Below are 26,901 nucleotides of genomic sequence, written 5' to 3'. Positions count from 1 at the left end.
TCAGTTCGAGAAAAACGTCCCTCTATCGTGTTAAGAGACTTCTACTATACAGTCACTCAATCTGATCCTACTCCAATAGAAACTTCGATCAATGCACCAAAATGTACTCATTTTCCCTTAGTAAATTGTATCTCCTCTCAAAAGTTTTCTGCATCACATCATTTTTTTTTTCTATCCATCTCTGCTATAGATAAACCCACTTTATTCCATCAGGTTGTTGAAGATGCTTGCTGGCGTGATGCTATGAGTAGGGAAATACAAGCTTTGAAAGAGAACAACACCTGGTTTGTCAGTCCTTTCCCAAACAGAGTGAAACCCATTGGTTGTAAATGGGTATTCAAGGTCAAATATAAATCTGATGGTTCTGTTAAGCGATACAAGGCACAACTTGTGGCAAATGGATACTCTCAACAAGAAAGACTAGATTACTATGAAACATTTGCTCCAGTCACAAAATTAGTCTCAGTTCAGTGTCTTCTTGCTATCATAGCCATTAAAAACTGGTCTCTCCATCAAATGGATGTTCCCAATGCCTTCCTACATAGAGATCTCGATAAAGATGTTTACATGGAATTACCTTCAGAGATTGGCAAACATGAGGAGAATTTGGTATGCAAACTCAACAAGTCCTTATATGGCCTTAAACAAGCACCCAAAAATTGGTTTTCAAAACTTTTTACAACTTTGACCCAATATAGTTTTTCTCATTCTAAAGCTGATTACTCCTTATTTACACTTTGCAAGGACAATGTGTTTATAGCTCTTTTGGTTTATGTGGATGATCTAATAATAATAAAAAATGATGACTCAACTATCACTGAGTTAAAAAATTATCTAAATCATTTTTTTTGTATAAAGGATTTGGGTCCATTAAAGTATTTTTTGAGAATAGAAGTATCCAGATCCAAGTCTAGAATATATTTGACTAAAAGAAAATATGCCTTAGATATCTTAGATGAAGCAGGTATGCTAGGTGCTAAGCCAGTTGATTTCTCAATAAATCAAAAGTCATCTCTAACGTCTTTTGATGGTGAAGAGTTGAAAGATCCCTCTATGTATAGAAGATTGGTTGGACGTTTAATATATTTAGCTATTACACGACCTGATATCATGTATGCAATTCATATTCTAAGCATATTTATGCAGATGCCAAGAAAACCTCATCTAGAGGTTGCACTTCGTGTGATACGCTATTTAAAAAAGGGTCCAGGCCAAGAAATTTTGCTATCAGATCTTCATGTCAGAGCTTATTGTGACCTTGGTTGGGCTGGGTGTTCAGAATCCAGAAAGCCAGTAATTGGGTATTGTATTTTTTCAAAAAAATGTCAAATTTCATGAAAAACCAAGAAGCAAAGTACGATTTCATGATTATCTGCAAAAGTTGAGTATCAAGCCGTGGAAAATGCAACTTGTAAAATAACATGGCTAATGTTTCTCTTTAAAGATCTTCAAGTCTGACATGACCTGCTGATCTTATGTGTGATAATCAGGCAGCCATTCATATTGCTGCCAACCCAGTTTTTCATGAGAGAACTAAGCACATAAATATTGACTGCCATATTATTCGTAAAAAACTCATCAAAGGTGTCATTCGAACATGATATGTATAGTCAAAAGATCAGGTTGCAAATTTCTTTACCAAAGCTCTGAAAAATGAGCAATTTTTGTGTCTCAAACAAATTGAGAGTTTTGGATATGCATTCTCCAGTTTGAGGGGGAGTGTTGAGATTAGGATAAGGTTGAAGGTTGGTCAACCTATCTCAATGATCTTCTTTATCTTAAGGAAGTTGTGCTAATTAGAAGTTTTATCTCAAACAAATCCTCTAAGGATTTGATATAGATGTGTTCCACTGTATCTCTTGTATTTTTATTTTTTGGTAGCCTATAAACTGTATATATATATCAAGCATACTGAGGACAGTTATATTGCCTTTGCAAATCTTCACATTATAGGACTCAATTGAGTAGCATCCGTATCATTACAACATGAGAGGCTTAAAATACAATTTATCAAACACTTGGCATAGTTAAGAGCTGTCAACACACTACAAGCACAGTTTTTGAGCCTACTTTCACAACATCAAAACGCAAGAAATACAAAGAGTTTAGTGATACAATTAGATACAGTGTTAGATACCTATACAAATATCAAATACTCCAAAATTGAAGCTAAATTCATGAGTGAATCGCAAGTTACATAAGCTCAAAGTAGCTCAAAAATCCACACTGCTAACTTCCTGCAGGAACAGAGCATTACTGCCGTTCACCAAAAAGCATGCAAAACGAGATCCAATTCAAACACTTCCATCGGTGATCCTTTTGTATTTCTCTTCTGAACACTTCATCATAGCTATAGACCAATTTTCTGGCCTAGATCATCTCTAGTTGTTGATATTTATGAGTACAAAGTAGCGCTACTCTGCTTTCAGAAGTAACAGAGTAGGCATTCTATAGGATGCAGGAAAACGGTGCAAATATACCAAAAAACGAGCGATCTCGCCAGTGGAGATTGTGCTAATCTCTTCTACATTTCTAAAGATTTCTAGAGAATCCAAGAATGTGGAGAAATTAAATCTAGATGCTGAGAATTACACTTATAAAGTTATGGGATTTTTCAGATGCACAGAACACAGAAGAACACTAATTCCGGCTGTCACTGAAAAATTGGGAAGTTCTGGAATACTCGACCGCAGATGGCTGAGAAATCACTCAGAGAGGCCCTTCAGACCCTCATGCACCAAATCAACACATAAATGCTGGCGAATTATCTGATAGATGGCTAGAACTAATCAAAATTCCGATCTGCTAAGAAAAACTCGATCTAAACGAATGATTGAGCCGGAGAATGCATGAACACCCGATCCGAGCTCAGATCCATGCGAATTACCAGAGAGTTATCCTCAGATGACTCAAACTAGATTAGATCTAAAGATATAGAGTCGATCTAGAGCTAGATCTATAGGGAGAAGTCAGAATTAGGAGTGAATTGGCCTGATCTCACCTTGCTGTCACCCGATTTAGCTAGATCAACTTCTAGAGAGCATGAATCTCTTATTGACATGTCGATCTTGATGATCCAATGTTCAGATGCAGCTATGATGTGTCTGAAGCCTGATCTGAACCAAGGTTGTTAAATGCGATGAGGCGAAGCGAGGCGTTGAGCCTGAGCTTCGCCTCTGAGGCGTACACCTCAGGTACTGAGGCGTACGCCTCTCACAACTGGACTGAAAGTGAAGCGGTGGGAGGGGAGGCAGTAGGAGAAGGACCATGCGCCCAGCTGGTACGGAAGCGAGGGGGGGCGCGTCCGGTGGTCGGAGAAGACTGAGCAGCCAACGGCGAAGTTCGCCACCGGGGAATTTGTAACCGGGGAACTGTGATGAGGGGCAATTTGCGCATCACAGCAACGCCTCTCACAACACTGATCTGAACCATAATTCACCAATCTCACCATCGCATGGATCGAAATTGGCCAGAGAATGATGGAGATTGGAGCTTGGTTCAGCCCTTGGATGGTAGCAAGGCTCCACATGTGTCCTCTAGTGAGAAACTTGAGTTGAGCTCACTCCCTAGCCTAGATTTGATTGCTCGGACCTCCCAAAGAGGAGAGTAGAGAGGAAGAGATAAAGAGAGAGTTCAAAGGAGAGAATTCCAAAATTTTCATTCATAATAAGAATTGGCGCCAACTAGGGGTATATAGACCACTGCATGGATTTTTGGATCTGGATTTCGGTTGATTGGTTGGGAATTCCTTTCATTAGCCAAATAATATCCATGCAAACTTCTTATTGTTGCCACACACCTGGGTCTCTTTGAGGTTGGTCTCATGTAGACTCATGGAACAGAACTTATTCAAGTGTTCTTGATCTGTCTCATACCCATGATTTTTCTTATTGTTGCCACACACCTCTCCGAGGACATGGCATTGGATAGAAATGATTGGAGGAGAAGGATTCATGTGGAAGACCCAGAATGATTTTCTTTTTTGGTTCATATCGCCGATCCCAATTCTCTTGGAATGAAGGCGTAGTTGTTGTTGTTTGATCTTGAAAACAAGAGTGTAGTCAACAGTTTTCCTTTTACATGTGAATTTAAGAAACCATGAAAAAAAGTAACTTTTAATATACCTTAAAGTCACGAATACAGTAAGACATGCAACACTCTCAAAAAGAAGTTAAAGAGGCTCCTAGTTAGTGATGTCAATGGGTCGGGTTTACACAGACCCGACCCTTACCAAACCCTATAGGGCCCGGGTACGGCGATAAATAAGAAGACCCGATTAAGACCCGGGTCTGGGTATAGTTTGTGAAATTTTATACTGTGCAGTGCAACCTGTGATTATTACATGTTGAGAATATGAAAAATAACTGACAAACCAACCACTCCCCACACCTCATTTTTTAATTTTTTTTTTTTGTAAAGTGTTACAATTTTCAACAAGCTTGCACTCAATCGTTTCTTAAGTAGTAAAGAAATTGTCAATAGATTTTTGCCTCTAAAATTGATGTCTGAGAGAGAGAGAGAGAGAGAGAGAGAGAGAGACCAACTTGATGGACAACCCTAGTTTTATCATTGAGAAGATATATAGTAGTTTTGTACTATAATATCATAAGGTGGTATTAGATCTAACCATCCGGATATGTTTAGCATAATATATTTACTATGTTAGAATGTTTTATCATGTCTAAAACACCATTGAATCCTCCTTTGAGATAGTGGGAAATCAATGGCTCACAATTCTTGAAAATAAGGTGGTTTAGAAATGGTATACTCACCAATGGGGCTCCCTAAGTGCACGTCTCCAGCTTGCCTTAAAAAAAAACATCATACTCAGTCAACTTTAAAATATGAAAATAATAAATAATATATGCTGAACATGATCTAATGGTTAGATTTTGAATTTAGAGGTCTGTGAATCAAATTGTACGTTAGTGGAGTAGTACGACCATAAAAGCATATCCATCGTAAACTCATAATATCTTTCATGGTCACCAAGCCCAGTTTGAGGAAGTGGGGTTAGGTCAGGTCAAAGGACTTCATCCACAAAAATGAAAATCTATAACATCAAACATATGATCATAATGACAAATGTACCAAAATGTGTACTGCAAACCCAAAATTCAGAACAAACATAAACCAGCGTTGGGCAAAAGTACCAAAACAAGACCTCGTCCCTAACCGGTCTCAGTCACAAATGGTCCCGGGTGGGGTTGGACTCCTGATTCCCGAAACCATAATATAAATATAAGTATTATTTCTTTTGACAATGAGGTATTGATCAAGAACGCTATCTTGATCAACGGTCAGGATTGAAAAAAAAAATTCTCCGATATGTTTAATAAAAAAATTATTAAGAAAAGGGAAAAAAAGAAAAAATCGGATAGATCGGTGAGTTGACTTGTGAGGTCTCCGATATATCGGTTTGAAGGGTTTCTCGAGAAGCTGTGGAGGCGATTCGTTAATGGAGATGCAGGGTCTGGGGGCGAGGAGGCCGGCCCCTTCCGACTCGACCCTCAAACGTCCCAATTCCAGGATGTCCAAGGAGGATTCGCTCTCTATCTACGGTTCGGTTCTTACTCTTTCTCTCTCTTCTCACCGATCTTTCTTTTTGTTTTCCCCCTTCAGAACCACGTTCCTTTTTTTTTGTTGGTGGCGGTTTTTTCTCGGTTTTGTTTGATGCCCAAAACACCATCTTGCGCATTCTGCCGTGTTTAGGTGATTTTGGGGGAGACCACTGTGTGAAATTTGATGGGTGATTGTTGTTTCTCGGTTTTTTGGGGTGTTGACTCTGTGGATTTTATGGTGGACTTGGTTTTCTGCTGTTAGCATGATTTTTTTCTTTGACTCTGTGTCTTTTGGGATCATGGTGTTTTTGGTTTTGTTAATATTTGGGGACAATATGAAGAAGCCCGTCAAGCCAAAAGTCTGGCTTTTGTTTTTTTTTTCTTCCTTTTCTGGCTGAATTTCTGACATGGGTTTAATGGGGTTTTAGCATAAAGTGAAGTACTTTTTGTGTTTTTGAGCAGAGGGGTGAGGGAGTTTTTCCCACTCTTGGTGTAGTTTGGTTGGTATGCGACACCTGTTTTTTCATCTCTTCATGAATCATGTATGTGATGTTAAATCTAGTGTTGGTTAGTAAATGGTCACTAGGTTTGGGTAGTACTTGGATAACGAACGAGCTTTTTAGGGGCTTATCCTGCTAGAGCAACTGGGATTTGATCTCCTTTGCCTTTGTTAATTAGGAAACTATATAACTATGAAGGTCATGGAGCGTGGCCTTTCAGGTGTACAGTCAGAGGGGAGTCATTAACCGTGTTTGATGACTCGATGCACGGTCTAAACTCTTACAGATCTCATTAACTTAAAAAGGAACTTAACTGAGATTAAAATTCATTTTGCATGTGTAAGTCCATCTGGGAAGCATCTTTTTGTTCTGGCTTTCTGAGTCCCTTCTTGTAGTGATCCTTATCATACTCATCTTGGACTTCTCGTGTTATCTTAGTGAATAATGGTAGATCTTACAGCTTGACAATTATGCGGTTGTGAAGCACGATGTGTATCCACAGCCTTACATACCAACTTGCTACCGGGACATTTTTGTTTGGTTTAGCAGTCATTGTTCCTGCTGTTGGATTACCGTTTGCCTTGACGCTAGTGATGTGATTGTGGAGTCTTTCAGTAAGCAAAAGTACACATTTTACGGTCATGTTATGCTTCTATAGAAGAACATTGTTGCACGGTCAATCATAGGAATTGCCAAAAAATGCAACCTTCATATATAAGGCCAGTGTGTCTTTGTGCTCATGAAGTTCTATATACATAAATGCACGTACAGACACATATAGTAAATTTATATGCCCATAGAAGTTATTATGAAACATATTGAATACGTGTGCACAAGATCTAGAATAACTACATGATATTGTTTCCTGTAAGGATTCAAAAACTAAGTATCTGTGTGGTCCTTGTATGCACTGCCTCTTTCCAACTTGTTCATTTAATCTCACTATGAGGCTTGTTAATATATCAGCATATTTTGCTATAAGGTGAGGGCTTACTGCACACGTTCTTTAATAATGCCTCCAGTTTATAATAGATTAAATCAGGGTCAAGGACTTAACCTGACACCAAAAGGTTTGTCTGACATGATCATGGTTTCAGATAATTTCTTTAGCTATTCAATAATAATTCAGGTAATTTTTATGAAGGTCAGGTTATAGTAACAAACAAGAGAGCGCTGTCCTCCCTGGATTTGAGAAAGAAGTGATTTACAACTTGAATCTCTTCATTCAGTTCTGATGCTTGTCATTGAGGGAGACTGTATTGCTTCATCTTTAGGTTGCTCTTTTGGCATCTTGCTTTGACTTATCTCATCTACATATCAAAGTACATGTGGGCCTTTGTCTTAGCACTTCTGATCAGCCAACCCTAGACAAACTACTATAGCCTCCTCCTGAAAGGTGTAGTGGCTAGGGTGGGGACCAGCTTTGCTTGATTCTTTGGCAGGTGAATTAACTCTTGTGGCAAGCCTCCATCTCTTATTCAATTTGATTATTTTCTGAATTTAGTTCTCATTTCTTATCCCCTCAGCTCATCATGGGTCTGTTTGAGGAGAGTTCTTGATGGCCATGAACTTATTGTTTGATGTGTTATGAATGTTGTTAGACTTTGTGTAATGCATGAAACTATCTGGTTTAGTTCATCGATCCCAATGATGAATAAAAAAAGAGTCAAACCACTAAGGTGAAATCCACTTCTTTCCTAGAAAAAACAAAGAAAGAGGTAAAAAAGAGTAATAGGATGCCTCTTATGGGCTTTAAAAACACACAAAAGTGTGCATAAACAAGGACCACTTATGGGTCAAATACAAGGCCATAAGCACAAAGCCAATAATGAGCAAGAGACAAAAGGTAAAAAATATAAATGTTATTAAAAACAATTGCTTAAGACAAACATAGATTTACAAGAGAGGAAACACCCCTATATATACACAAAGCCAAAGCATAGAGCCATTGGGACTCTCCCCAACGGCTAAAAATAGAGCCGTTGGGGAGGTTCCAACAACTCTATTGACCTTTTACAAAAGGCACTCAACTCTAATCCTATTTACTAAGTTACAAAAAATAAAATAAAAAATATAAAAGACTATTGTGCCACTAATGGGCACAGCCTATTACAATACAGTGAAAAGACTAAAATACCCCTGATGGATATTTCCTATATACTGTAAATACTATTATATATATGTATATATGTACAATGTGAGTAAAATAAATATATATGTATTTGAATATATATATATATATATATATATATATATGTGTGTGTGTGTGTGTGTGTGTGTGTGTGTGTGTGTGTGTGTGTGTGTGTGTACAACTTTAACACTTTGACCTAGAAAATTGCTGTTATATTTAATTTTTCCATAATATGGTTACTTTGTTGCAACCTCTCATCTTCTTGTATATCTTCATTTGTTACTATTCTCTTTTTATTGGTTTAATAAAAAAGGTGGGGTGAGAATTTCATATATACAGTGATAGTACTGCTGTGTTCTGCCTTTAGAAGGCATGAGAATTTCATATATGCATGGAATGGGGTGTTTTGCTGTTAGAAGGCACAAGATGAATATCAGTATCACAATGCAGCAGCCAAAGGCTGCTTGGGAAGACTGTGGAAAAGGTAAACAGAAAAATTGGGATGACTTGAAATCTTCATAGTTGAAGCCTAGAATGTTGCTACTATGATTAACATGGAAAAGAGACAATGTGCTAAAAGCCTTTGGGCTGCAAATATTTTTGGAAAATGAATGTACTGTAAGGGTAATTTGACCCGATTCTCTAAAAATCCTGCAATTTTCGATATTCTCCCGATTTCCAAAATCGCAAATATCTGACATCGTTAGGACCCTTTTACCCTTTGCAACTGCGAATTTAGGTCTTTTTGCGATAAAATCATACCACCCAATGGCTATGTCCAACACCCACTTAAATCCAGAATCACAATTTTTTTTTGTGCTGAAACTCACAAACTGACATAAATTTATTTGCGAAATTTTGGTGAAATTGAAACCACCGAAATCACAAATATCTTACTCTTTCGCATATACACCAATATTTCATATAAATATATTTGCAAATATCCTACTTTTTTGCATATACTTCCCGAAATTGCATAAACTTATGTGTGAAACTCCAGATATCACAAATATCATACTTAAATATTTGTGAAAAAATGACAAATATGCGATATTTCTTATTTTTTGTGAATTTCTCAAATCATATATAAACCCACTAATTTCCCAAATAGCTTACTTTTTCACATATATTGCATGTTCTCGCATGAAGTTATTTGCGAATCTTTATATATCATAAATATCGTAATTAAATATTTGCAAAATTATGAAAAATATGCAATATTTCTTATTTTTTGTGAATTTCTCGAATCATTTATAAACTTGCTGTGGTCCCCAACCTGCTTATTTTTGCTTAATCTAGGTTTTTTTTTTGTCTTTTCTCCCTAACCAATGGTCCCCAACTTGCTTTCCTTCCGACAACTAATTTTGACTACTATTTCCAACTCATTTGCGTATATTATACTTATTCGCATATGCGTTATGAAATCTTGTGTAATATATTTGCAAAAATCCTGCTGATCGGCAAAAATCGTACATTTTTGCAAAATTGTTTCTTCGTGTATAGACAAGTCAATATGATTAATATAGAACTAAATACAATTGGTTTGCACGAAATCAGATTACTTGAAGTTTAACAATTATAAAGTTACATTCAATACATGGGCTTCATTACAAAGTTATAGTCAAAGTTTAACTTGATCTATTCAATTACAAAGTTTAACTTGATCCATCCAATTACAAATGTAAGTTTAACTTGATCTATTACAAAGGTATATAATTGTCCACAACTCAGCTAGTTGGACAGACTCTTCCTGCACCTCTCTAACCGATGTCTCCGCATTTTCATTGTCTTTCGCACCCTTGAAAGCTGTTTTTTCATGTGCTTGTAGAACTTGATCATACGATTCTTTATATATGTGATATTTTGCTGAAAATAACCCTTTATTAACAAACAACTAACTACAATGAACATCTCAAACTAGTGAACAACTGACATATAAACACATACTTGCGTGAAGTTCAATCTCCAATTTTTGCCCAAGTACTGCTTATACTGTATGACAAACTTAGATAGTCATACCTGTAAAATAAGAAAATACCAAGTGAAAAATATGTACATATATAAAATAAGTTAATAAATAAATGCAAAGTAATTACTCATTCTCTTGTTGAGGAATAGTCTCCATCCTTTTCACCGTCCAATCTTTGTAACAGTCGAACCCAAATTGTGCTAAAAAAAATGAACCTGCAACACATATGCATGAAAAGGTGATAACGAACATACATAAAAAAGGAGATAACAAACGTACACAAAAAAGCAAGTACATTATTGAGTAAGTTATGTTATCGTACTGTTTGTTTGAGGTTTTTATCAGCTAAATATGTGTTCGATGTAGAATTATACAGCCTGAAGTCCTTTTTCCTTCATGTCCGTTTTCCAAAGAACCCAATGCTCGTTGCCCCAGTTGAAATGAATAAAGAGTTGCAACATAAATCTATTGTAACCAAATTGTGCACGTAGAAATTTATTTGAATGCAAAGTTGTGTAAAAACATACCTTCTCAGCATCAAGGAAATGATACAACAAGTTGTTTCTCTCCATGCAGTCAGCTGCCCCACCTCGCTGTCCTTTAATTGCGATCATTTGTTGTGAACAAACAAGGTTTACCAGTTAATTTTTATTAATCAATAGTAAAACAGTATAAATATCGTTTTTATAACTCAAAGAAATACAAGGTAAGGTAAAGGGTCTTCAACAACTTGTCTCTTTCTCTGTCCTCGTTGTGAACCACTTAGAGTCTTTTTACGAATCTTGCTAGAAGCTATATAGTAAATACCATGTGGTAACAAAAGAACAAACAAAATTACGTACAAACGTAATAAAAAAACAAACAAATTAACGTGCAAAACTAACATTTACGTCACTTGCCAAGAGAGTTTCTTTGCCCTCTTTCGGCTTTGGGGTGTTCTGTTCTATAGCTTTTCCTTTAACCTGTTCTTAACAACAAAATAAATTGTTTACGATTAATATAAAATATACATACATGATTCAGGATATTACTTATAGCCCATGTATGACCGGTTGTTCCTTGCTCTTAGAAACTCAGGGCCCTTTGAATCCCTTTTTTTTGTAAGAATGTGTACGGTCATACATCTCGAACTACCTAAATATATATATAAAGAATCAATTCATTAAAAAACACTTGATATATATACAAAGAGGCAATTCATTAAACAACACTCGATAAACACACAAATAAGCAATTAATTAAAAAACACTGGATATACACATAGAAGCAATTCATTAAACACTGGATATAAATACATACTGTTATTCGTGGTGTCGCCTATTGTGACCAACCTCACCACATACACTACACTTGTATGACATAACATCCCTGTGTTCTGTTCTCCATCTATTAACCTTAGGTTGCCTTGCTTTGCGAACCACTTTTGGTGGATAAACAACTATAAGAGTAGGTGGAGCGATGTGTGAGACATTATTCGCCATCGAGAAGAACTAATATTTATTATATGTAGCTCGATACGATTCAACTGTGAAGAACTTGTCGCAGTAATCCTCTAATAGGTTATCCACATACAAAATGTGTGTGATCTCATGTTCGCAAGGAATCCCGCTAACCTACCACTATTCACAACAACACAATCGCCTCTGAAGATCAACACTATAACCGTGAGATCGGTTGCGAGCTTCGTACCGTTGTTAGAGGCAATGCACTACTTGGACACATATTTATTGTATATTTTTCTTTAGTTCCTCTAGCTTTTCTTTTACCTTCGTTACCACAACACTTGTCATATGCTGCCCCGCAATCTTTTTTTTCTCAAATAGTTTCATCAGCTTGAGACAAAGCTTTCAATTAGTGGAATTAGGAGTTTGTCACGTATGGAGAGAATCCATGAATTGAAGCTCTCTGCTATATTAGATATTAAGCAACCATCCATATCTTTTCACTGGAAAGTGACAGTTAGCTCAATGTTTCGGATCCACGTCAGTGGCAGTATAATTGTATGCGTCTGTGCTTTGTCAAGAAAATAATTGCATTGTTGTTTTGTGGCTGCTCGAGCTGCACTCCACAAAAGTGCACTGAGTGGTGAATCAAATTTCTTCGAAAAGTTCTCCATCAAATGCTTCATGTAAAATCCAACATGACATGTACGCCATGTGTGGGGGACAACATACTTTAAACTTGAATGCTTGTCAGAAATAACTGTCAATACTTCTCTCTCTCTAAACTCATTGAAATGTATGATTTCATGTTTTAATACCTTTAAAAACCATGCCCATGAATCTTTGAACTCGTTACCAACAACTGCAAATGCTACCGAAAACATCTCACTACAAGGATCAATACTATAGGCCGACAACAATATACCCACGTATATTCTTTTTAGAAATGTGCCATCTACCATAAGAACTGAAGGACATTCTTTTAAAAACCCATCGATGTTTAGCCGAAAGGATAAGAACATATACTTAAATCGATCTTTCCGATCGATCTTAATATTTACCCTAACGATCCTTGGTTAGCATTCATCGGATGATCCAAATAGGCGAGAAGCATATTAAAGGACTGTTCGAATAAACCATATAATATAGCCTTAGTGTGTTCCCGTTCACGCCATGCTTGTTTGTAAGTAACCTCCACACCTTCATCACGACTGATGTCATTCATGATTTCTCTTGGAGTTATCTTTGGGTTATTGTGCATGCGTTTGTGAATAACACTTGAAATCTACTTTGAAAACACTTTCTTTACTACAGGGTTGCCTAGTGATCCACCACATGTATGCTCGCTATCATACCTCTTCACTTGAAAGAAACCTCTATCGCGTACCTTTGTGCAATAGATCTTTTGGGGGCAATCAACCGTCATATGCAATTTATCGATCGTTTGAATGTGTTGATAGCCATTGGAATTGTTCATGATCATTAAGCCTTTTATTACACAATTGCTCATATAAATTAGATGTCTCCGTTTCAATGATTTTCAATTGCTCTTCATTGTATAAGAACCCATTGAACGAGAACCAATGATTCACATTCTTCAATGCCATTGGTTCATCGCTTTCACCCGCCCTTATTTGTCTAATGCCATCAATGTCTTTGTCGTCTCCTATTGATATGATATACTCATCATCATCGATATCATCCGATTCTGCATTGTCAACACGATCGATGCTATCATTAATTGACTGTTCGGTTGCACCAATTAAATCAAAATTCATTGTATCTATCGCTTCATTTGCTTCTATGCATGTATCATTCCTGCATTTCCAACATTTAAGATTAACCATCAAAATATCACATTCATTATTACACCTACATCTCAACCATAAATTAATCAAAATTACAACTTGTACCTAGAATTGTCGTATGCCTCATTCAAATTATTGCGATGAAGATCATTGGCACTTCTTTTCCCATTGTTTGGCACACGTGGTTTCATATCCTTTGCAGTGATCCGTCGATCATGTACAACATCAATATTGTTCACTGTTTGGGACAGTTGGATAATTGGCAAAGGACCTAGTTCGATAGATGGTGCCTGAAATACATGCACATTCTCTCCGGGATTCAATCATTTCATTGATCAACTACTCCTTGTTTAACTACTTTATTAACTTTGGATACTTCAAAGTAAACATCAACTACTGATTAACATTTATCTATATTTCTTGGTTGTTTGGATAATAACTATACTAGAGGCTCAATAAGTCTGCTGCATATTCGGTTTTACGAGAGATCAAAGCTGCAAATTCCTTAAAGGCAATATTTTTGGAGACTAGTAAAGATTTTCAATTAGTGTAATCAGACCTACGGTAGTGTACTTTAGCCCTTTCAGACGCCATCATTGACTACCTATAACAACCGCGATAGAGTACTTTAGCCTTTTCAATACTTGTGTACAATGAACTCTAGCCCCATTATACGAACACAAGAACAACAAATATTAACTAAAGGGCAAACAAACAATCATAAATCATCTATAACAATATGTAAATTTCTATACCAAAAACCGTAAATATAGTAAACCCTAAACGTTAAATCCAATAGTTGGAGACGTCGATGACAACACAAAGAAACATACAAAAAGCATCCATAGCAACAACCAAACACTAATACGCATGAGGATATTCAATGATTGCGTGCTGGATCCGTTCACACTCTTGATTATAGGCTGCTATATTAAGCAAAAATACACATGGGATACCCACGTATATATTATATGGAACTCACCTTTCAAACTTATAGATGGGGAAGTCCATCACAAGGATGATACCGCAACCTCATCGGAATGCAGGAATCGCCGCAAGGGTTCTACGAAGTTCTTTACAGACACAAACGAGAAGAAGAAACCCTTGAACAAAAATGAGTATATATATGATTCAAAAAAATCACAACTATTAAGAAAAATCTCATATAATAAAAATTTCGCAAATATTTAAGTAGCATATTTGCGATTTTTTTGGTTCCCTTTGTTCAAAATTGCACATATATATAATGTGTTTTTATTTATATAAATATATATTTTTCTTCTTCTTTATTTTTCTATTTTTTGTTTAAATTGAACTAGTCAACATTTGTTGACTAGTCAACTGAAAGAGACATTGGGGAGGTCCAACGACTCTATTTAGAGCTGTTGGGCCTCTTTTAACGTCTCTTTGGAAGCTCCTCTTGCTTGTGTATATATAGGAGTGACACCCCCCTCCCATTTGTATGCTTCTTGCATAAAGGTTATCAATAAAATATTATTTATTTTAGCTTCTTGTTTTTGCCCCTTGTATGGGTTTTGTGAGAACCTATTTGTGGCTTTTGGTGTGTTTTGTGAGAGCCCATTTGTGGCTTTTGGTGTATTCATTTTAGCATTGTGGTGGATCTTGTTGGTGGCTTCCATTTCTTTACATGGTATCAAAGCAAAGTTTGCTATCAACTCTTGAGGATTGCATATTGCCTCGTTTTTCGTGCTCGTAGGAGAAAGAAAGAATTTCTTGGTGATTCAAGTGCTTGTGTATTCGTGGTGGTGTGCTCGTACTACTACTCTCTCCTTTCTCATCTATTATCTTTTTTCTTTTTTTCTCTTTCTCTCTACTTTGTAAGGATGAATGACAAGACACCATTGTACCCATGAAACTCAATGATACTAATTTTGTAATGTGGTCTTCAATAATGAAGCACCATATGTGGGGAAAAGGATTATGGGGATTAATTGATGGTTTCGATCCGGAGCCTAAACTAGTCCTCACAAAGGTAGAGAACGAAAAAGAGGTGCCTCTTGCGGATGGTGAGAAGACTAAGGCACTAGCCACTTATGAGAAAAAGTGGAAATAGTGGAGAATGGGGAATGCCAGGATCATGTCTTGGTTAATCAATAGCATGGATATTAAAAAATGCTCTAGTCTCGTAAAATTTGAGCATGCCAATAGAGCTTGGGAATACCTCAAGAATATGTATTCTCTTAAGGATATTACTCATGTGTGCAATCTTCAAAATAAAGTTCAGACAATGACTACAAAAGACAAAAGTATTAGGGAATACTACAATGAATTGTTCGAACTTTGGGAAGAATTATCTATTCTTGAGTCCTAAGTGGCATTGGGTGAAAGATATAGAGCTCCGACAAAAGCAACTTGATGCGAAACATTTCTATCAATTTATAAATGGCTTGAGACCAGAGTTTGAAAGCACCAAATCGGCTTTTTTTCATAGAGGAAAAGTACTCTCTATTGTTGACACTATTGAAGAATTGAGTATGGAAGAGAATAGGGTAAAAGGGCACTCTTTGAAAAATGAAGACGACTTGACCGTCTCTAGACCGGGAAACTACATGCACCCCTACAAACCACCTCATTGGAAACAAGGAAATGAGCATGATAACAAGCCTTATTGGAAACAAGGCAATGATTATGACAAGAAAAAAATTATTTGCTATAATTGTCATGAACCTGGGCACACTAAACCTCAATGCCCAAAGTTTAGAAGAAGGGAGGAAAAGAATGTGGCTTCAGTTGACTCTTCACAAGAAACTAATGACGCACCCGTATCGATGTCACAACTTATGAAGATTCTTCAACCACTTCTCAAAGGGGTATCTTCTTCAAATGAAGCCTCAATTGGAGTCGCAGTTTCATCCTTCTCCGATTCTGGTAAAACTCCTTGGCTTTTTTATTCTAATGTTTCCTTTCATATGACCCCTAATAGTAAAATTTTATCTGAATATCATACCAACTCAAGCATGTCAAATGTTTTTACAGCCAATAGTACCTTTCTTGAAATAGAAAGAACAGGAAATTTTGAAAAGATTTTACAAAACTCCCAAAAAATTACCATTCCAAAAGTTGGATATCCTAAGTTAAATTTAAATCTCTTATCAGTTTCACAAATATTTGACCATGGATATAATCTCTCCTCTTTTGATAAATGTTGGGTACAGGATTGCCAGTCAGGGAACCTGATTGGGGAAGGCTATAGAGAAGAAGGTCTTTATTACATGGATTTTTTAGAAATACCCAAGGATACCTTTTGTTATAATGTTAAAAAATTAGAGTTGGATATATGGCATAAACGACTTGGTCATCCTAATGTATCCAAAATTCAACACTTTTTAAATTTGAAAAAATTTTGTAACTTTAAAATTTTTACGTGTCAAGACTGTATTCTTGGTAAAATAAAGAGATTACCATTTCATAAGAGAACTTTCTTTTCTTCTAGACCGTTTGAGCTAATACATTTAGATACTTTGAGGCCATCACCAGTTATATCAAAGGGTGAATATGCATACTATGCGATTTTTGTTGATGATTTTTCTAGGTATACTTGGATCTACTTTATCAAATATAAATATGAGGTCTTCTCACATTTTTAAATATTTCACAACTTTGGTCAAAAATAAGTTTGAAAATGATATTTCTATTTTCAGCATAGATTTAAGGGAAAAATTTTTATCAAAGAAATTTAAAGATTATTTAAATTTGCATGGTATCACACATCAAAGATCTTGCCCTCATACACCACAACAAAATGGTTTGGCTGAACGAAAACACAGACATATTATAGAAACAACCAGAACTCTACTAATGGCAAATCAAGTGTCAAAAGAATTTTGGGCTGAAGCAACCCTAACTGCTATGTATCTCATCAATAGAATGCCTTCTTCTTCTTACAAAATATAACACCAATTGAAAAACTCTTTAAAGTATCTCCTGATTATGCTAAACTAAGAATTTTTTTGTGCAAATGTTTTGTTTTTACTAACAAAAATGATAAACTCTCCCCTCGTGCTATTCCTTGTGTCTTCTTGGGTTATGCAGATAACCAAAAAGGCAACAGGTGCTTTGATCCTAAAAATAAAAAATTATATTTCACGTAATGTGACCTTTTTAGAAAAAGAAAGCTTCTTTGACTTTGAAAAGGCAAAGAAAGTAGATGTGTATTCTTTTTTATTTGATTTAAGTTCAAGTCTTGAAAAATGTGATTATAAATGTGACCTGGATAGTGGTTTTGATAATGGTCATGATGATATAGTTACCGAAGAGCAACCTCGTAAGAACAAAAACTAGTTACAATATTCTAGGCGTAGGGACTTTAACCGACCATGTGCACTGGAAAAATATGCTGAACAACTTGAAGTTCATACTAGAAGGTCATATAAGATTTTTAAACCACCTGAAAAGTTTGTCTTATGATTCTTTTTCTCCAAAATACAAGGCATTTATTGCATTAATTTATTCATATGTGGAACCTTCAACCTATACTCAAGCTAAAGAACGTTCTGAATGGGTAGAGGTCACGAGAATAGAGTTAGAAGCTTTAGAAAAGGCTATTACTTGGACCATTAAACATGTTCCAAAAGGAAAGAAGCCTATAGGTTGCAGGTGGATATACAATATTAAAACAAAGATTGATAGAACTCTTAAAATATATAAAGCCAGATTAGTTGCTAAGGAATATTTTCAAGAATATGACATAGATTACGAGAAAACCTTTGCTTCAGTCGCTAGAATGACCATTGTTAGAACTCTAGTAGCATTAGTCTCTTTTCGAAAATGACTTATATTTCAAATGAATGTTAAAAATGCTTTTCTTAATGGAAACCTAGTTGAATAAGTTTATATGGAGGCACCACCAGGTATAAGTGTTCATAAGGGTAAAGCTCTTCATTTGAAAAATGCTCTTTATGGACTTAAAGAAGCACCAAAGGCTTGATATAACTGGTTCAGTGAGTTATGCTTGATATTGGATTTAAAACTTGTTTGATTAACACTGCACTATTTGTTAAGATTTCTAATGCAGGTATTATTCTTCTTCTTCTCTATGTGGACGACATGATCATCACAGGAGGAGATAAACAGGGAGTTGAAAATATTAAAAAACTTCTCAAAAAATATTTTGAAATGACTGATTTAGGCTTCTTAAAATATTTCTTAGGAATTGAAGTTGCTTACTCTCCTAGAGGATGTTTATTATCTCGGTCTAAATTTGCTTTTGACATTGTCTCCAGGTATGACACTATAGATGATAAGAGAGTTGATACCCTTGAGATTGCCAACACCAAGATGCGAATTGATGATGGAGAACTTCTTGAAGATCCTACTCCTTATCGATAGCTTATTGAAACACTCTCTTATCTTTCAATTACTAGTCTTGACATAAAACACGTTGTACACACACCTAGTCAATTTCAGCATGCTCCCACTTCTGTTTGAAATAAAATGGGGATCTTCGAAACACGAGCTTAGATTCATAAGGGCAAGTGTTAAGAATGACACTAAAGCATAACCCTTAAAAAGGGTATAACTGGAAACAAAATAAAAATAAAAATGTATTCTTTATTGATATGAAAAACCAATTGCTTAAGAAGCATTGAAATGAAATACAAGAGGGGTTGCACCCCTTTATATACACAGCTGAAAGAGGACTCAATAGAGTTGTTTGACATAGTCCAACAACTCTATTTAGAGTTGTTGGAATGTGTCTGTCCAACAACTCTATTAAGAGTTGTTGGACTGTGTCAGTCCAACAACTCTATTGCTAGTCAAGTCTGGACAGGACTTGACTAGCAACCGTCATTCTAGTTCAAACTGAACTAGATGACATAAAGACAAAAAATAAAAATAAAGGAAAAAAATTACAGAAAAGAAAGAAATGAAAATTGTATTTATATATATATATATAATAATATAATATTATATATATATATGTACAATTTTACATTTTAACACTCCCCCTCAAACTTACGGTACAATGAGCGAAAGTTTGTCTAAGAGAAAGTGAAATCGGGGAGCAACGAGATGCTTTGTAAAGAAGTCTGCTAACTGATATTCTGAAGTGACATATGGCAGATCAATTATCCCGTGTAGATATTCCTCTCTAACGTAGTGACAATCCATTTCGATGTGTTTGGTGCGTTCGTGGAATGTTCTGTTACTGGCAATTTAGATCGCACTTTTGTTGTCACAACACATTTGTGAGGCCTTTGTTGCTTCAGCTCTCATGTCAGCAAGCAGTCGTCGGAGCCAAACTACTTCCATGGTCGTGGTTGCCACGACTCTATATTCAGCTTCGGTGGATGAGAGAGATACCTTTTGCTGCTTTTTACACCTCCACGAGAACAATGATTCCCCTAAAAAGTGTTAAAATGTAAAACTGTACATATATGTATATATAATAATATTATATTATTATATATATATATAAATACATTTTTAATTTCTTTCTTTTCTGTATTTTTTTTCCTTTATTTTTATTTTTTGTTTTTATGTCATCTAGTTCAGTTTGAACTAGAATGACTGTTGCTAGTCAAGTCCTGTCCAGACTTGACTAGCAATAGAGCTGTTGGACTGACACAGTCCAACAGCTCTTAATAGAGCTGTTGGACTGACACATTCCAACAGCTCTAAATAGAGCTGTTGGACTGTGCCCAACAGCTCTATTGAGTCCTCTTTCAGCTGTGTATATAAAGGGGTGCAGCCCCTCTTGTATTTTACTCCAATGCTTCTTAAGCAATTGGTTTTTCATATCAATAAAGAATACATTTTTTATTTTTATTTTGTTTCCAGTTATACCCTTTTTAAGGGTTATGCTTTAGTGTCATTCTTGACACTTGCTCTTGTTAATCAAAGCTCGTGTTTCGAAGATCCCCATTTCATTTCATGGTATCAAAGCCGCGGAAGTACTAAATCTTGAGGAAAAGCTGCCTCGGTTTCCGTGCCCGTTTGCAAAAGTGTTCGCCACTTGAAGAGAAGTGTTTTATCACTTCATTGGAGAAGATTTCACATCTTGTTGTATTGTTTTTTTTTTTTTTTTTCTTTCTTTCTCATTTTTCTTCTTGTTTCTCTTCTATCCCTATTCTTTCTCTCCTTGTAATCGATGGATGACAATGATAAAGTCACCATCATGCCTATGAAACTAAGCGATACGAACTATGTAACATGGGCTTCAATCATGAAGCACCATATATGGGGAAAAGGCTTATGGGGGATTGTGGATGGTTCCGATTCGGAACCTAAGCTATCTCTTACTAAAAAGGAGGGAGATAAAGAGGTCCCTCTATCGGAAGAAGAGAAAATCAAGGCTATTGCCTCATACGAGAAGAAATGGAAAGAATGGAGAATATCTCATGCGAAGATAATGTCATGGCTTATCAATAGCGTTGACATTAAAAAATGCTCAAGTCTTGCCAAATTTGATCATGCCGATAAGGCATGGGAATACCTTAAGAATATGTATTCCCTTAAAGATATTGCACACGTGTGCAACCTCCAAGAAAAAGTTCGAATGATGACACAAGGAGACAAAACTATTCGTGAATATTACAATGGGTTGTCCGAACTTTGGGAAGAACTTTCCCTTTTAGAACCAAAGTGGCATTGTGCCGAAGACATCGAGCTTCGTCAGAAACAACTCGATGCTGAACATTTTTACCAGTTTATCACTGGATTAAGGCCGGAATTTGAAACCACTAAATCGGCCCTACTTCACAGGGGAAAAATTCCTTCTATTGTTGAAACTATTGAAGAGTTAACAATGGAAGAAAATCGTCTCCGGAAAGGTTCTTTAAAAATTGAAGATGATTCTGTTTTAGCCGTGTCTAGACCAGGGAATCATGTTCGATCATATAGGCCTCCTCACTTTAACCGACAAAATGGTGACTATGATAAGAAGAAAGTTATTTGTCATCACTGTCATGAACCGGGACACTACAGGCCACAATGTCCCAAACTTAAGGAACTGAGAGAAAAAAGAGCTGCAATTGCTGGATCGGAGCCTAAAGATCAGGATGCACCAGTTTCCCTGGCCCAACTAATGGAGATTCTTCAGCCTCTCATCAAAGGTGCCTCTTCCTCATCTGAAGCTTCAACCGGCGCAGCAGCCTCATCTTTTTCTGATTTAGGTAAAATTTCTTGGCTTCTTGACTCTGGTGCATCTTTTCATATGACCCCAAATAATCAAAGTCTATCCAAATGTGTTAAAAATAAAACAAGTGTGTCAAAGGTCTTTACTGCTGATGGGACTTCTCTTGAAATAGAAGGAATAGGAAATTTTGAAAAAATTTATAAAACAAAAAATTTTTTTATTCCAGAAATTAGACATGTTCCCAAATTAAATTTAAATCTTTTATCTGTATCTCAAATTTCTGATTATGGGTGTAATATTTCTTTTTCTTCTCATGGTTGTTGGGTACAGGATCGCCAGTCAGGCAAGCTGATTGGGGAAGGCCATAGAGAAGGAGGGCTCTATTACATGGATTTTTTGGAAATGCCGAAGAAAGCTTTTTGTTATAATATTCAAAAAATAGAGTTGGAACTGTGGCATAAGAGACTTGGTCACCCACATATAGCCAAAATCCAACATTTTCCAAATCTAGGGAAATTTTGTAACTCTGAATCATTTGATTGTAAAGATTGTATTCTCGGCAAAATGAAAAAATTACCATTTCAGAACAGAACCTTTTTCTCTTCAAGACCACTTGAATTAATACACTCGGATGTTTGGGGTCCTGCACCAGTAATTTCTAAAGGAGGATTTGTTTACTATGTTATTTTTGTCGATGATTTCTCCCGACATACGTGGATGTACTTTCTCAAACATAAGTCTGAAGTATTTTCATACTTTCAAACTTTTCATAATATGGTTAAAAACAAGTTTCAAAATGATATTACTATTTTTCGCACAGATTCAGGGGGAGAGTTTTTATCCACAGATTTTCAAAATTATCTTAAATTGCATGGCATCACACATCAAAGATCTTGTCCTTATACACCTCAACAAAATGGACTGGCAGAACGAAAACATCGCCATATTATAGAAACCACTAGAACTTTATTAATAGCAAATCAAGTCCCTAAAGACTTTTGGGCAGAAGCTGCTTTAACTGCCACCTATCTCATTAATAGGATGCCATCTTCTTCGTTACAAAATATCACTCCCATTGAAAAACTTATGAACATTTCTCCAGACTACTCTAGATTAAGAATATTTGGGTGCAAATGTTTCATATTTACTGACAAAAATGATAAACTTTCCCCTCGTGCGATTCCCTGTGCCTTTTTAGGATATGCTGAAAACCAGAAAGGTTATAGATGTTTTGACTTCAAAAATAATAAACTATATGTGTCTAGAAATGTTTCCTTTCTTGAAAAGGAGAGCTTCTTTGATTTTAGAAAATTAAAAGACGTCACTGAGTACTCCTTTTTGCTAGATCTAACATCAACATCTGATGAATATGACCTTGATTGTAACTTTGATGATGATCACAGAATTATTGATCTTAATGTTGAAAATGAAGAAGTTCATAGAGATACTAGTATTCAATATTCCAGGCGACAAGAGTCTAATACTCCATGTGCACTTGAGAAATATTCTAACATTCCAACTAGACAATCATCCCGAATCTCGAGGCCTCCAGAAAAGTTTGTATCATACGAGTCTTTCTCACCCACATATAGGGCAGTTATTGCATTAATTCACTCATATGAAGAACCATCCACATATTTTCAAGCAAAAAATGATATCAAATGGATAGAAGCCATGAAAGCTGAATTAGATGCACTTGAAAAGGCTTCTACATGGAATATTCAAGATCTTCCTCCAGGGAAGAAAACTATAGGATGTCGATGGGTTTATAAAATTAAAACCAAGAGTGATGGTACTCTTGAAAGATATAAAGCCCGTTTAGTAGCCAAAGGTTATGCCCAAGAATATGGGATTGATTATGAAGAAACCTTTGCTCCGGTGGCTCGTATGACTACTGTCCGAACCTTAATTGCCTTAGCTTCTATCAAAAAATGGTCTATTTTTCAAATGGATGTCAAAAATGCTTTTTTAAATGGAAAGCTAGTTGAAGAAGTATATATGGAACCCCCTCCTGGTCTAAGTATTCCTAAGGGTAAAGTCCTTCGCTTAGAAAAAGCTCTTTATGGACTTAAACAAGCACCAAAAGCTTGGTATGATAGGTTTAGTCGTGTTATGATTGATATTGGTTTTCAATTCTGTTTAACTGACACTGCTTTGTTTATTAAGAATTCTGATGCAGGGATCATTGTGCTTCTTCTCTATGTGGATGATATGATCATCACCGGAAGCGATAAACAGGGAGTTGCAACAATCAAAACACTTCTTAAATCTCATTTTGAAATGACTGATTTGGGCTTGTTGAGATATTTTTTAGGCATTGAAGTTGCTTATTCTCCTAGAGGATATTTATTATCTCAGACTAAATTTGCTTTTGATATTGTTTTCAGGTCTGGTATTATTGATGATAAGAAAGTTGACACTCCAGAAGTTGTTAATGTTAAAATGAAGATTGATGATGGAGAACTTCTTGCAGACCCTACTCCTTACAGACAGCTTGTCGGGGCACTTTCCTATCTATCCATTACCAGACCAGATATAGCACATGCTGTTCATACAGCAAGTCAATTTCAACATGCTCCTACTTCTGTTCATATGGGAGCAGTCATGCGTATTATCAGATACATCAAGTCCTCTCTTTCACGAGGACTTTTCTTATCTTCCTCCTCTTCTCTTGATTTAATTGCATATACTGATGCTGATTGGGGAGGTGATCCCAATAACAGACACTCAACCACTGGCTTTTGTGTCTTTTTAGGGGAATCATTAATCTCGTGGAGGTGTAAAAAGCAGCAGAAGGTATCTCTCTCATCCACCGAAGCTGAATACAGAGCCATGGCAACCACGACCATGGAAGTAGTTTGGCTCCGACGACTGCTTGCTGACATGGGAGTTGAAGCAACAAAGGCTTCACAAATGTGTTGTGACAACAAAAGTGCGATCTACATTGCCAGTAACAGAACATTCCACGAACGCACCAAACACATCGAAATGGATTGTCACTACGTCAGAGAGGAATATCTACACGGGATAATTGATCTGCCATATGTCACTTCAGAATATCAGTTAGCAGACTTCTTTACAAAGCCTCTCGCTGCTCCCCGATTTCACTTTCTCTTAGACAAACTTTCGCTCATTGTACCGTAAGTTTGAGGGGGAGTGTTAAAATGTAAAACTGTACATATATGTATATATAATAATATTATATTATTATATATATATATAAATACATTTTTAATTTCTTTCTTTTCTGTATTTTTTTTCCTTTATTTTTATTTTTTGTTTTTATGTCATCTAGTTCAGTTTGAACTAGAATGACTGTTGCTAGTCAAGTCCTGTCCAGACTTGACTAGCAATAGAGCTGTTGGACTGACACAGTCCAACAGCTCTTAATAGAGCTGTTGGACTGACACATTCCAACAGCTCTAAATAGAGCTGTTGGACTGTGCCCAACAGCTCTATTGAGTCCTCTTTCAGCTGTGTATATAAAGGGGTGCAGCCCCTCTTGTATTTTACTCCAATGCTTCTTAAGCAATTGGTTTTTCATATCAATAAAGAATACATTTTTTATTTTTATTTTGTTTCCAGTTATACCCTTTTTAAGGGTTATGCTTTAGTGTCATTCTTGACACTTGCTCTTGTTAATCAAAGCTCGTGTTTCGAAGATCCCCATTTCATTTCAAAAAGACACAAAAGCTAGTGGTTGAGTGTCTGTTATTGGGATCACCTCCCCAATCAGCATCAGTATATGCAATTAAATCAAGCGAAAAGAAGGAATATAAGAAAAGTCCTCGTGAAAGAGAGGACTTGATGTATCTGATAATACGCATGACTGCTCCCATATGAACAGAAGTAGGAGCATGTTGAAATTGACTTGCTGTGTGAAAAACATGTGCTATATCTGGTCTAGTAATGAATAGATAGGAAAGTGCCCCGACAAGCTGTCTGTAAGGAGTAGGGTCTGCAAGAAGTTCTCCATCATCAATCTTCATTTTAACATTAACAACTTCTGGAGTGTCAACTTTCTTATCATCAGTAATACCAGACCTGAAAACAATATCAAAAGAAAATTTAGTCTGAGATAATAAATATCCTTTAGGAGAATAAGCAACTTTAATGCCTAAAAAATATCTCAACAAGCCCAAATCAGTCATTTCAAAATAAGATTTAAGAAGTGTTTTGATTGTTTCAACTCCCTGTTTATCGCTTCCGGTGATGATCATATCATCCACATAGAGAAGAAATACAATGATCCCTGCATCAGAATTCTTAATAAACAAAGCAGTATCAGTTAAACAGAATTGAAAACCAATATTAATCATAACACGACTAAACCTATCATACCAAGCTTTTGGTGCTTGTTTAAGTCCATAAAGAGCTTTTTCTAAGCGAATGACTTTATCTTTAGGAATACTTAGACCAGGAGGGGGTTCCATGTATACTTCTTCAACTAGCTTTCCATTTAAAAAAGCATTTTTGACATCCATTTGAAAAATAGACCATTTTTTGATAGAAGCTAAAGCAATTAAGGTTCTGACAATTGTCATACGAGCCACCGGAGCAAAGGTTTCTTCATAATCAATCACATATTCTTGGGCATAACATTTGGCTACTAAACGGGCTTTATATCTTTCAAGAGTACCATCATTCTTGGTTTTAATTTTATAAACCCATCGACATCCTATAGTTTTCTTCCCTGGAGGAAGATCTTGAATATTCCATGTAGAAGCCTTTTCAAGTGCATCTAATTCAGCTTTCATGGCTTCTATCCATTTGATATCATTTTTTGCTTGAAAATATGTGGATGGTTCTTCATATGAGTGAATTAATGCAATAACTGCCCTATATGTGAGTGAGAAAGACTCGTATGATACAAACTTTCTTGGAGGCCTTGAGACTCAGGATGATTGTCTAGTTGGAATGTTAGAATATTTTTCAAGTGCACATGGAGGATTAGACTCTTGTCGCCTGGAATATTGAATACTAGTATCTCTATGAACTTCTTTATTTTCAACATTAAGATCAATAATTCTTTGATCATCATCAAAGTTACAGTCAAGGTCATATTCATCAGATGTTGGTGTTAGATCTAGCAAAAATGAGTACTCAATGACATCTTTTAATTTTCTAAAAAAAAAAAGCTCTCCTTTTCAAGAAAGGAAACATTTCTAGACACATATAATTTATTATTTTTGAAGTCAAAACATCTATAACCTTTTTGGTTTTCAGCATATCCTAAAAAGGCACAGAGAATTGCACGAGGGGAAAGTTTATCATTTTTGTCAGTAAATATGAAACATTTGCACCCGAATATTCTTAGTCTAGAGTAGTTTGGAGAAATGTTCATAAGTTTTTCAATGAGAGTGATATTTTGTAACGAAGAAGATGACATTCT

At 36.0% G+C, this 26,901-nt stretch overlaps 1 protein-coding gene across 3 annotated transcripts in view; it reads left to right on the top strand.

Moving 5' to 3' along the window:
• Nucleotides 1-5,437: 5,437 nt before the first annotated feature.
• Nucleotides 5,438-26,901, top strand: part of LOC149840837 (uncharacterized) — a 33,105-nt gene continuing 11,641 nt past the window's right edge. Inside the window, exon 1 of one of the 3 annotated variants that reach the window (XM_090003370.1) lies at nucleotides 5,438-5,561. Coding sequence is in view for 1 of the 3 variants with exons in the window: in XM_090003369.1 (XP_089859495.1) it covers nucleotides 5,459-5,561 (103 nt within the window). In the remaining 2 variants the exon portion in view is untranslated. The remainder of the gene's footprint in view (nucleotides 5,562-26,901) is intronic. The other 2 variants (XM_090003369.1, XM_090003371.1) reach the window with 2 other exon arrangements.

Source organism: Nuphar pumila, chromosome 4 (genome assembly GCF_984573655.1).
Source record: "Nuphar pumila chromosome 4, dmNupPumi1.hap1.1, whole genome shotgun sequence".
Taxonomy (NCBI): Eukaryota; Viridiplantae; Streptophyta; class Magnoliopsida; order Nymphaeales; family Nymphaeaceae; genus Nuphar; species Nuphar pumila.
This window is presented reverse-complemented; position numbering and strand designations above follow the sequence as displayed.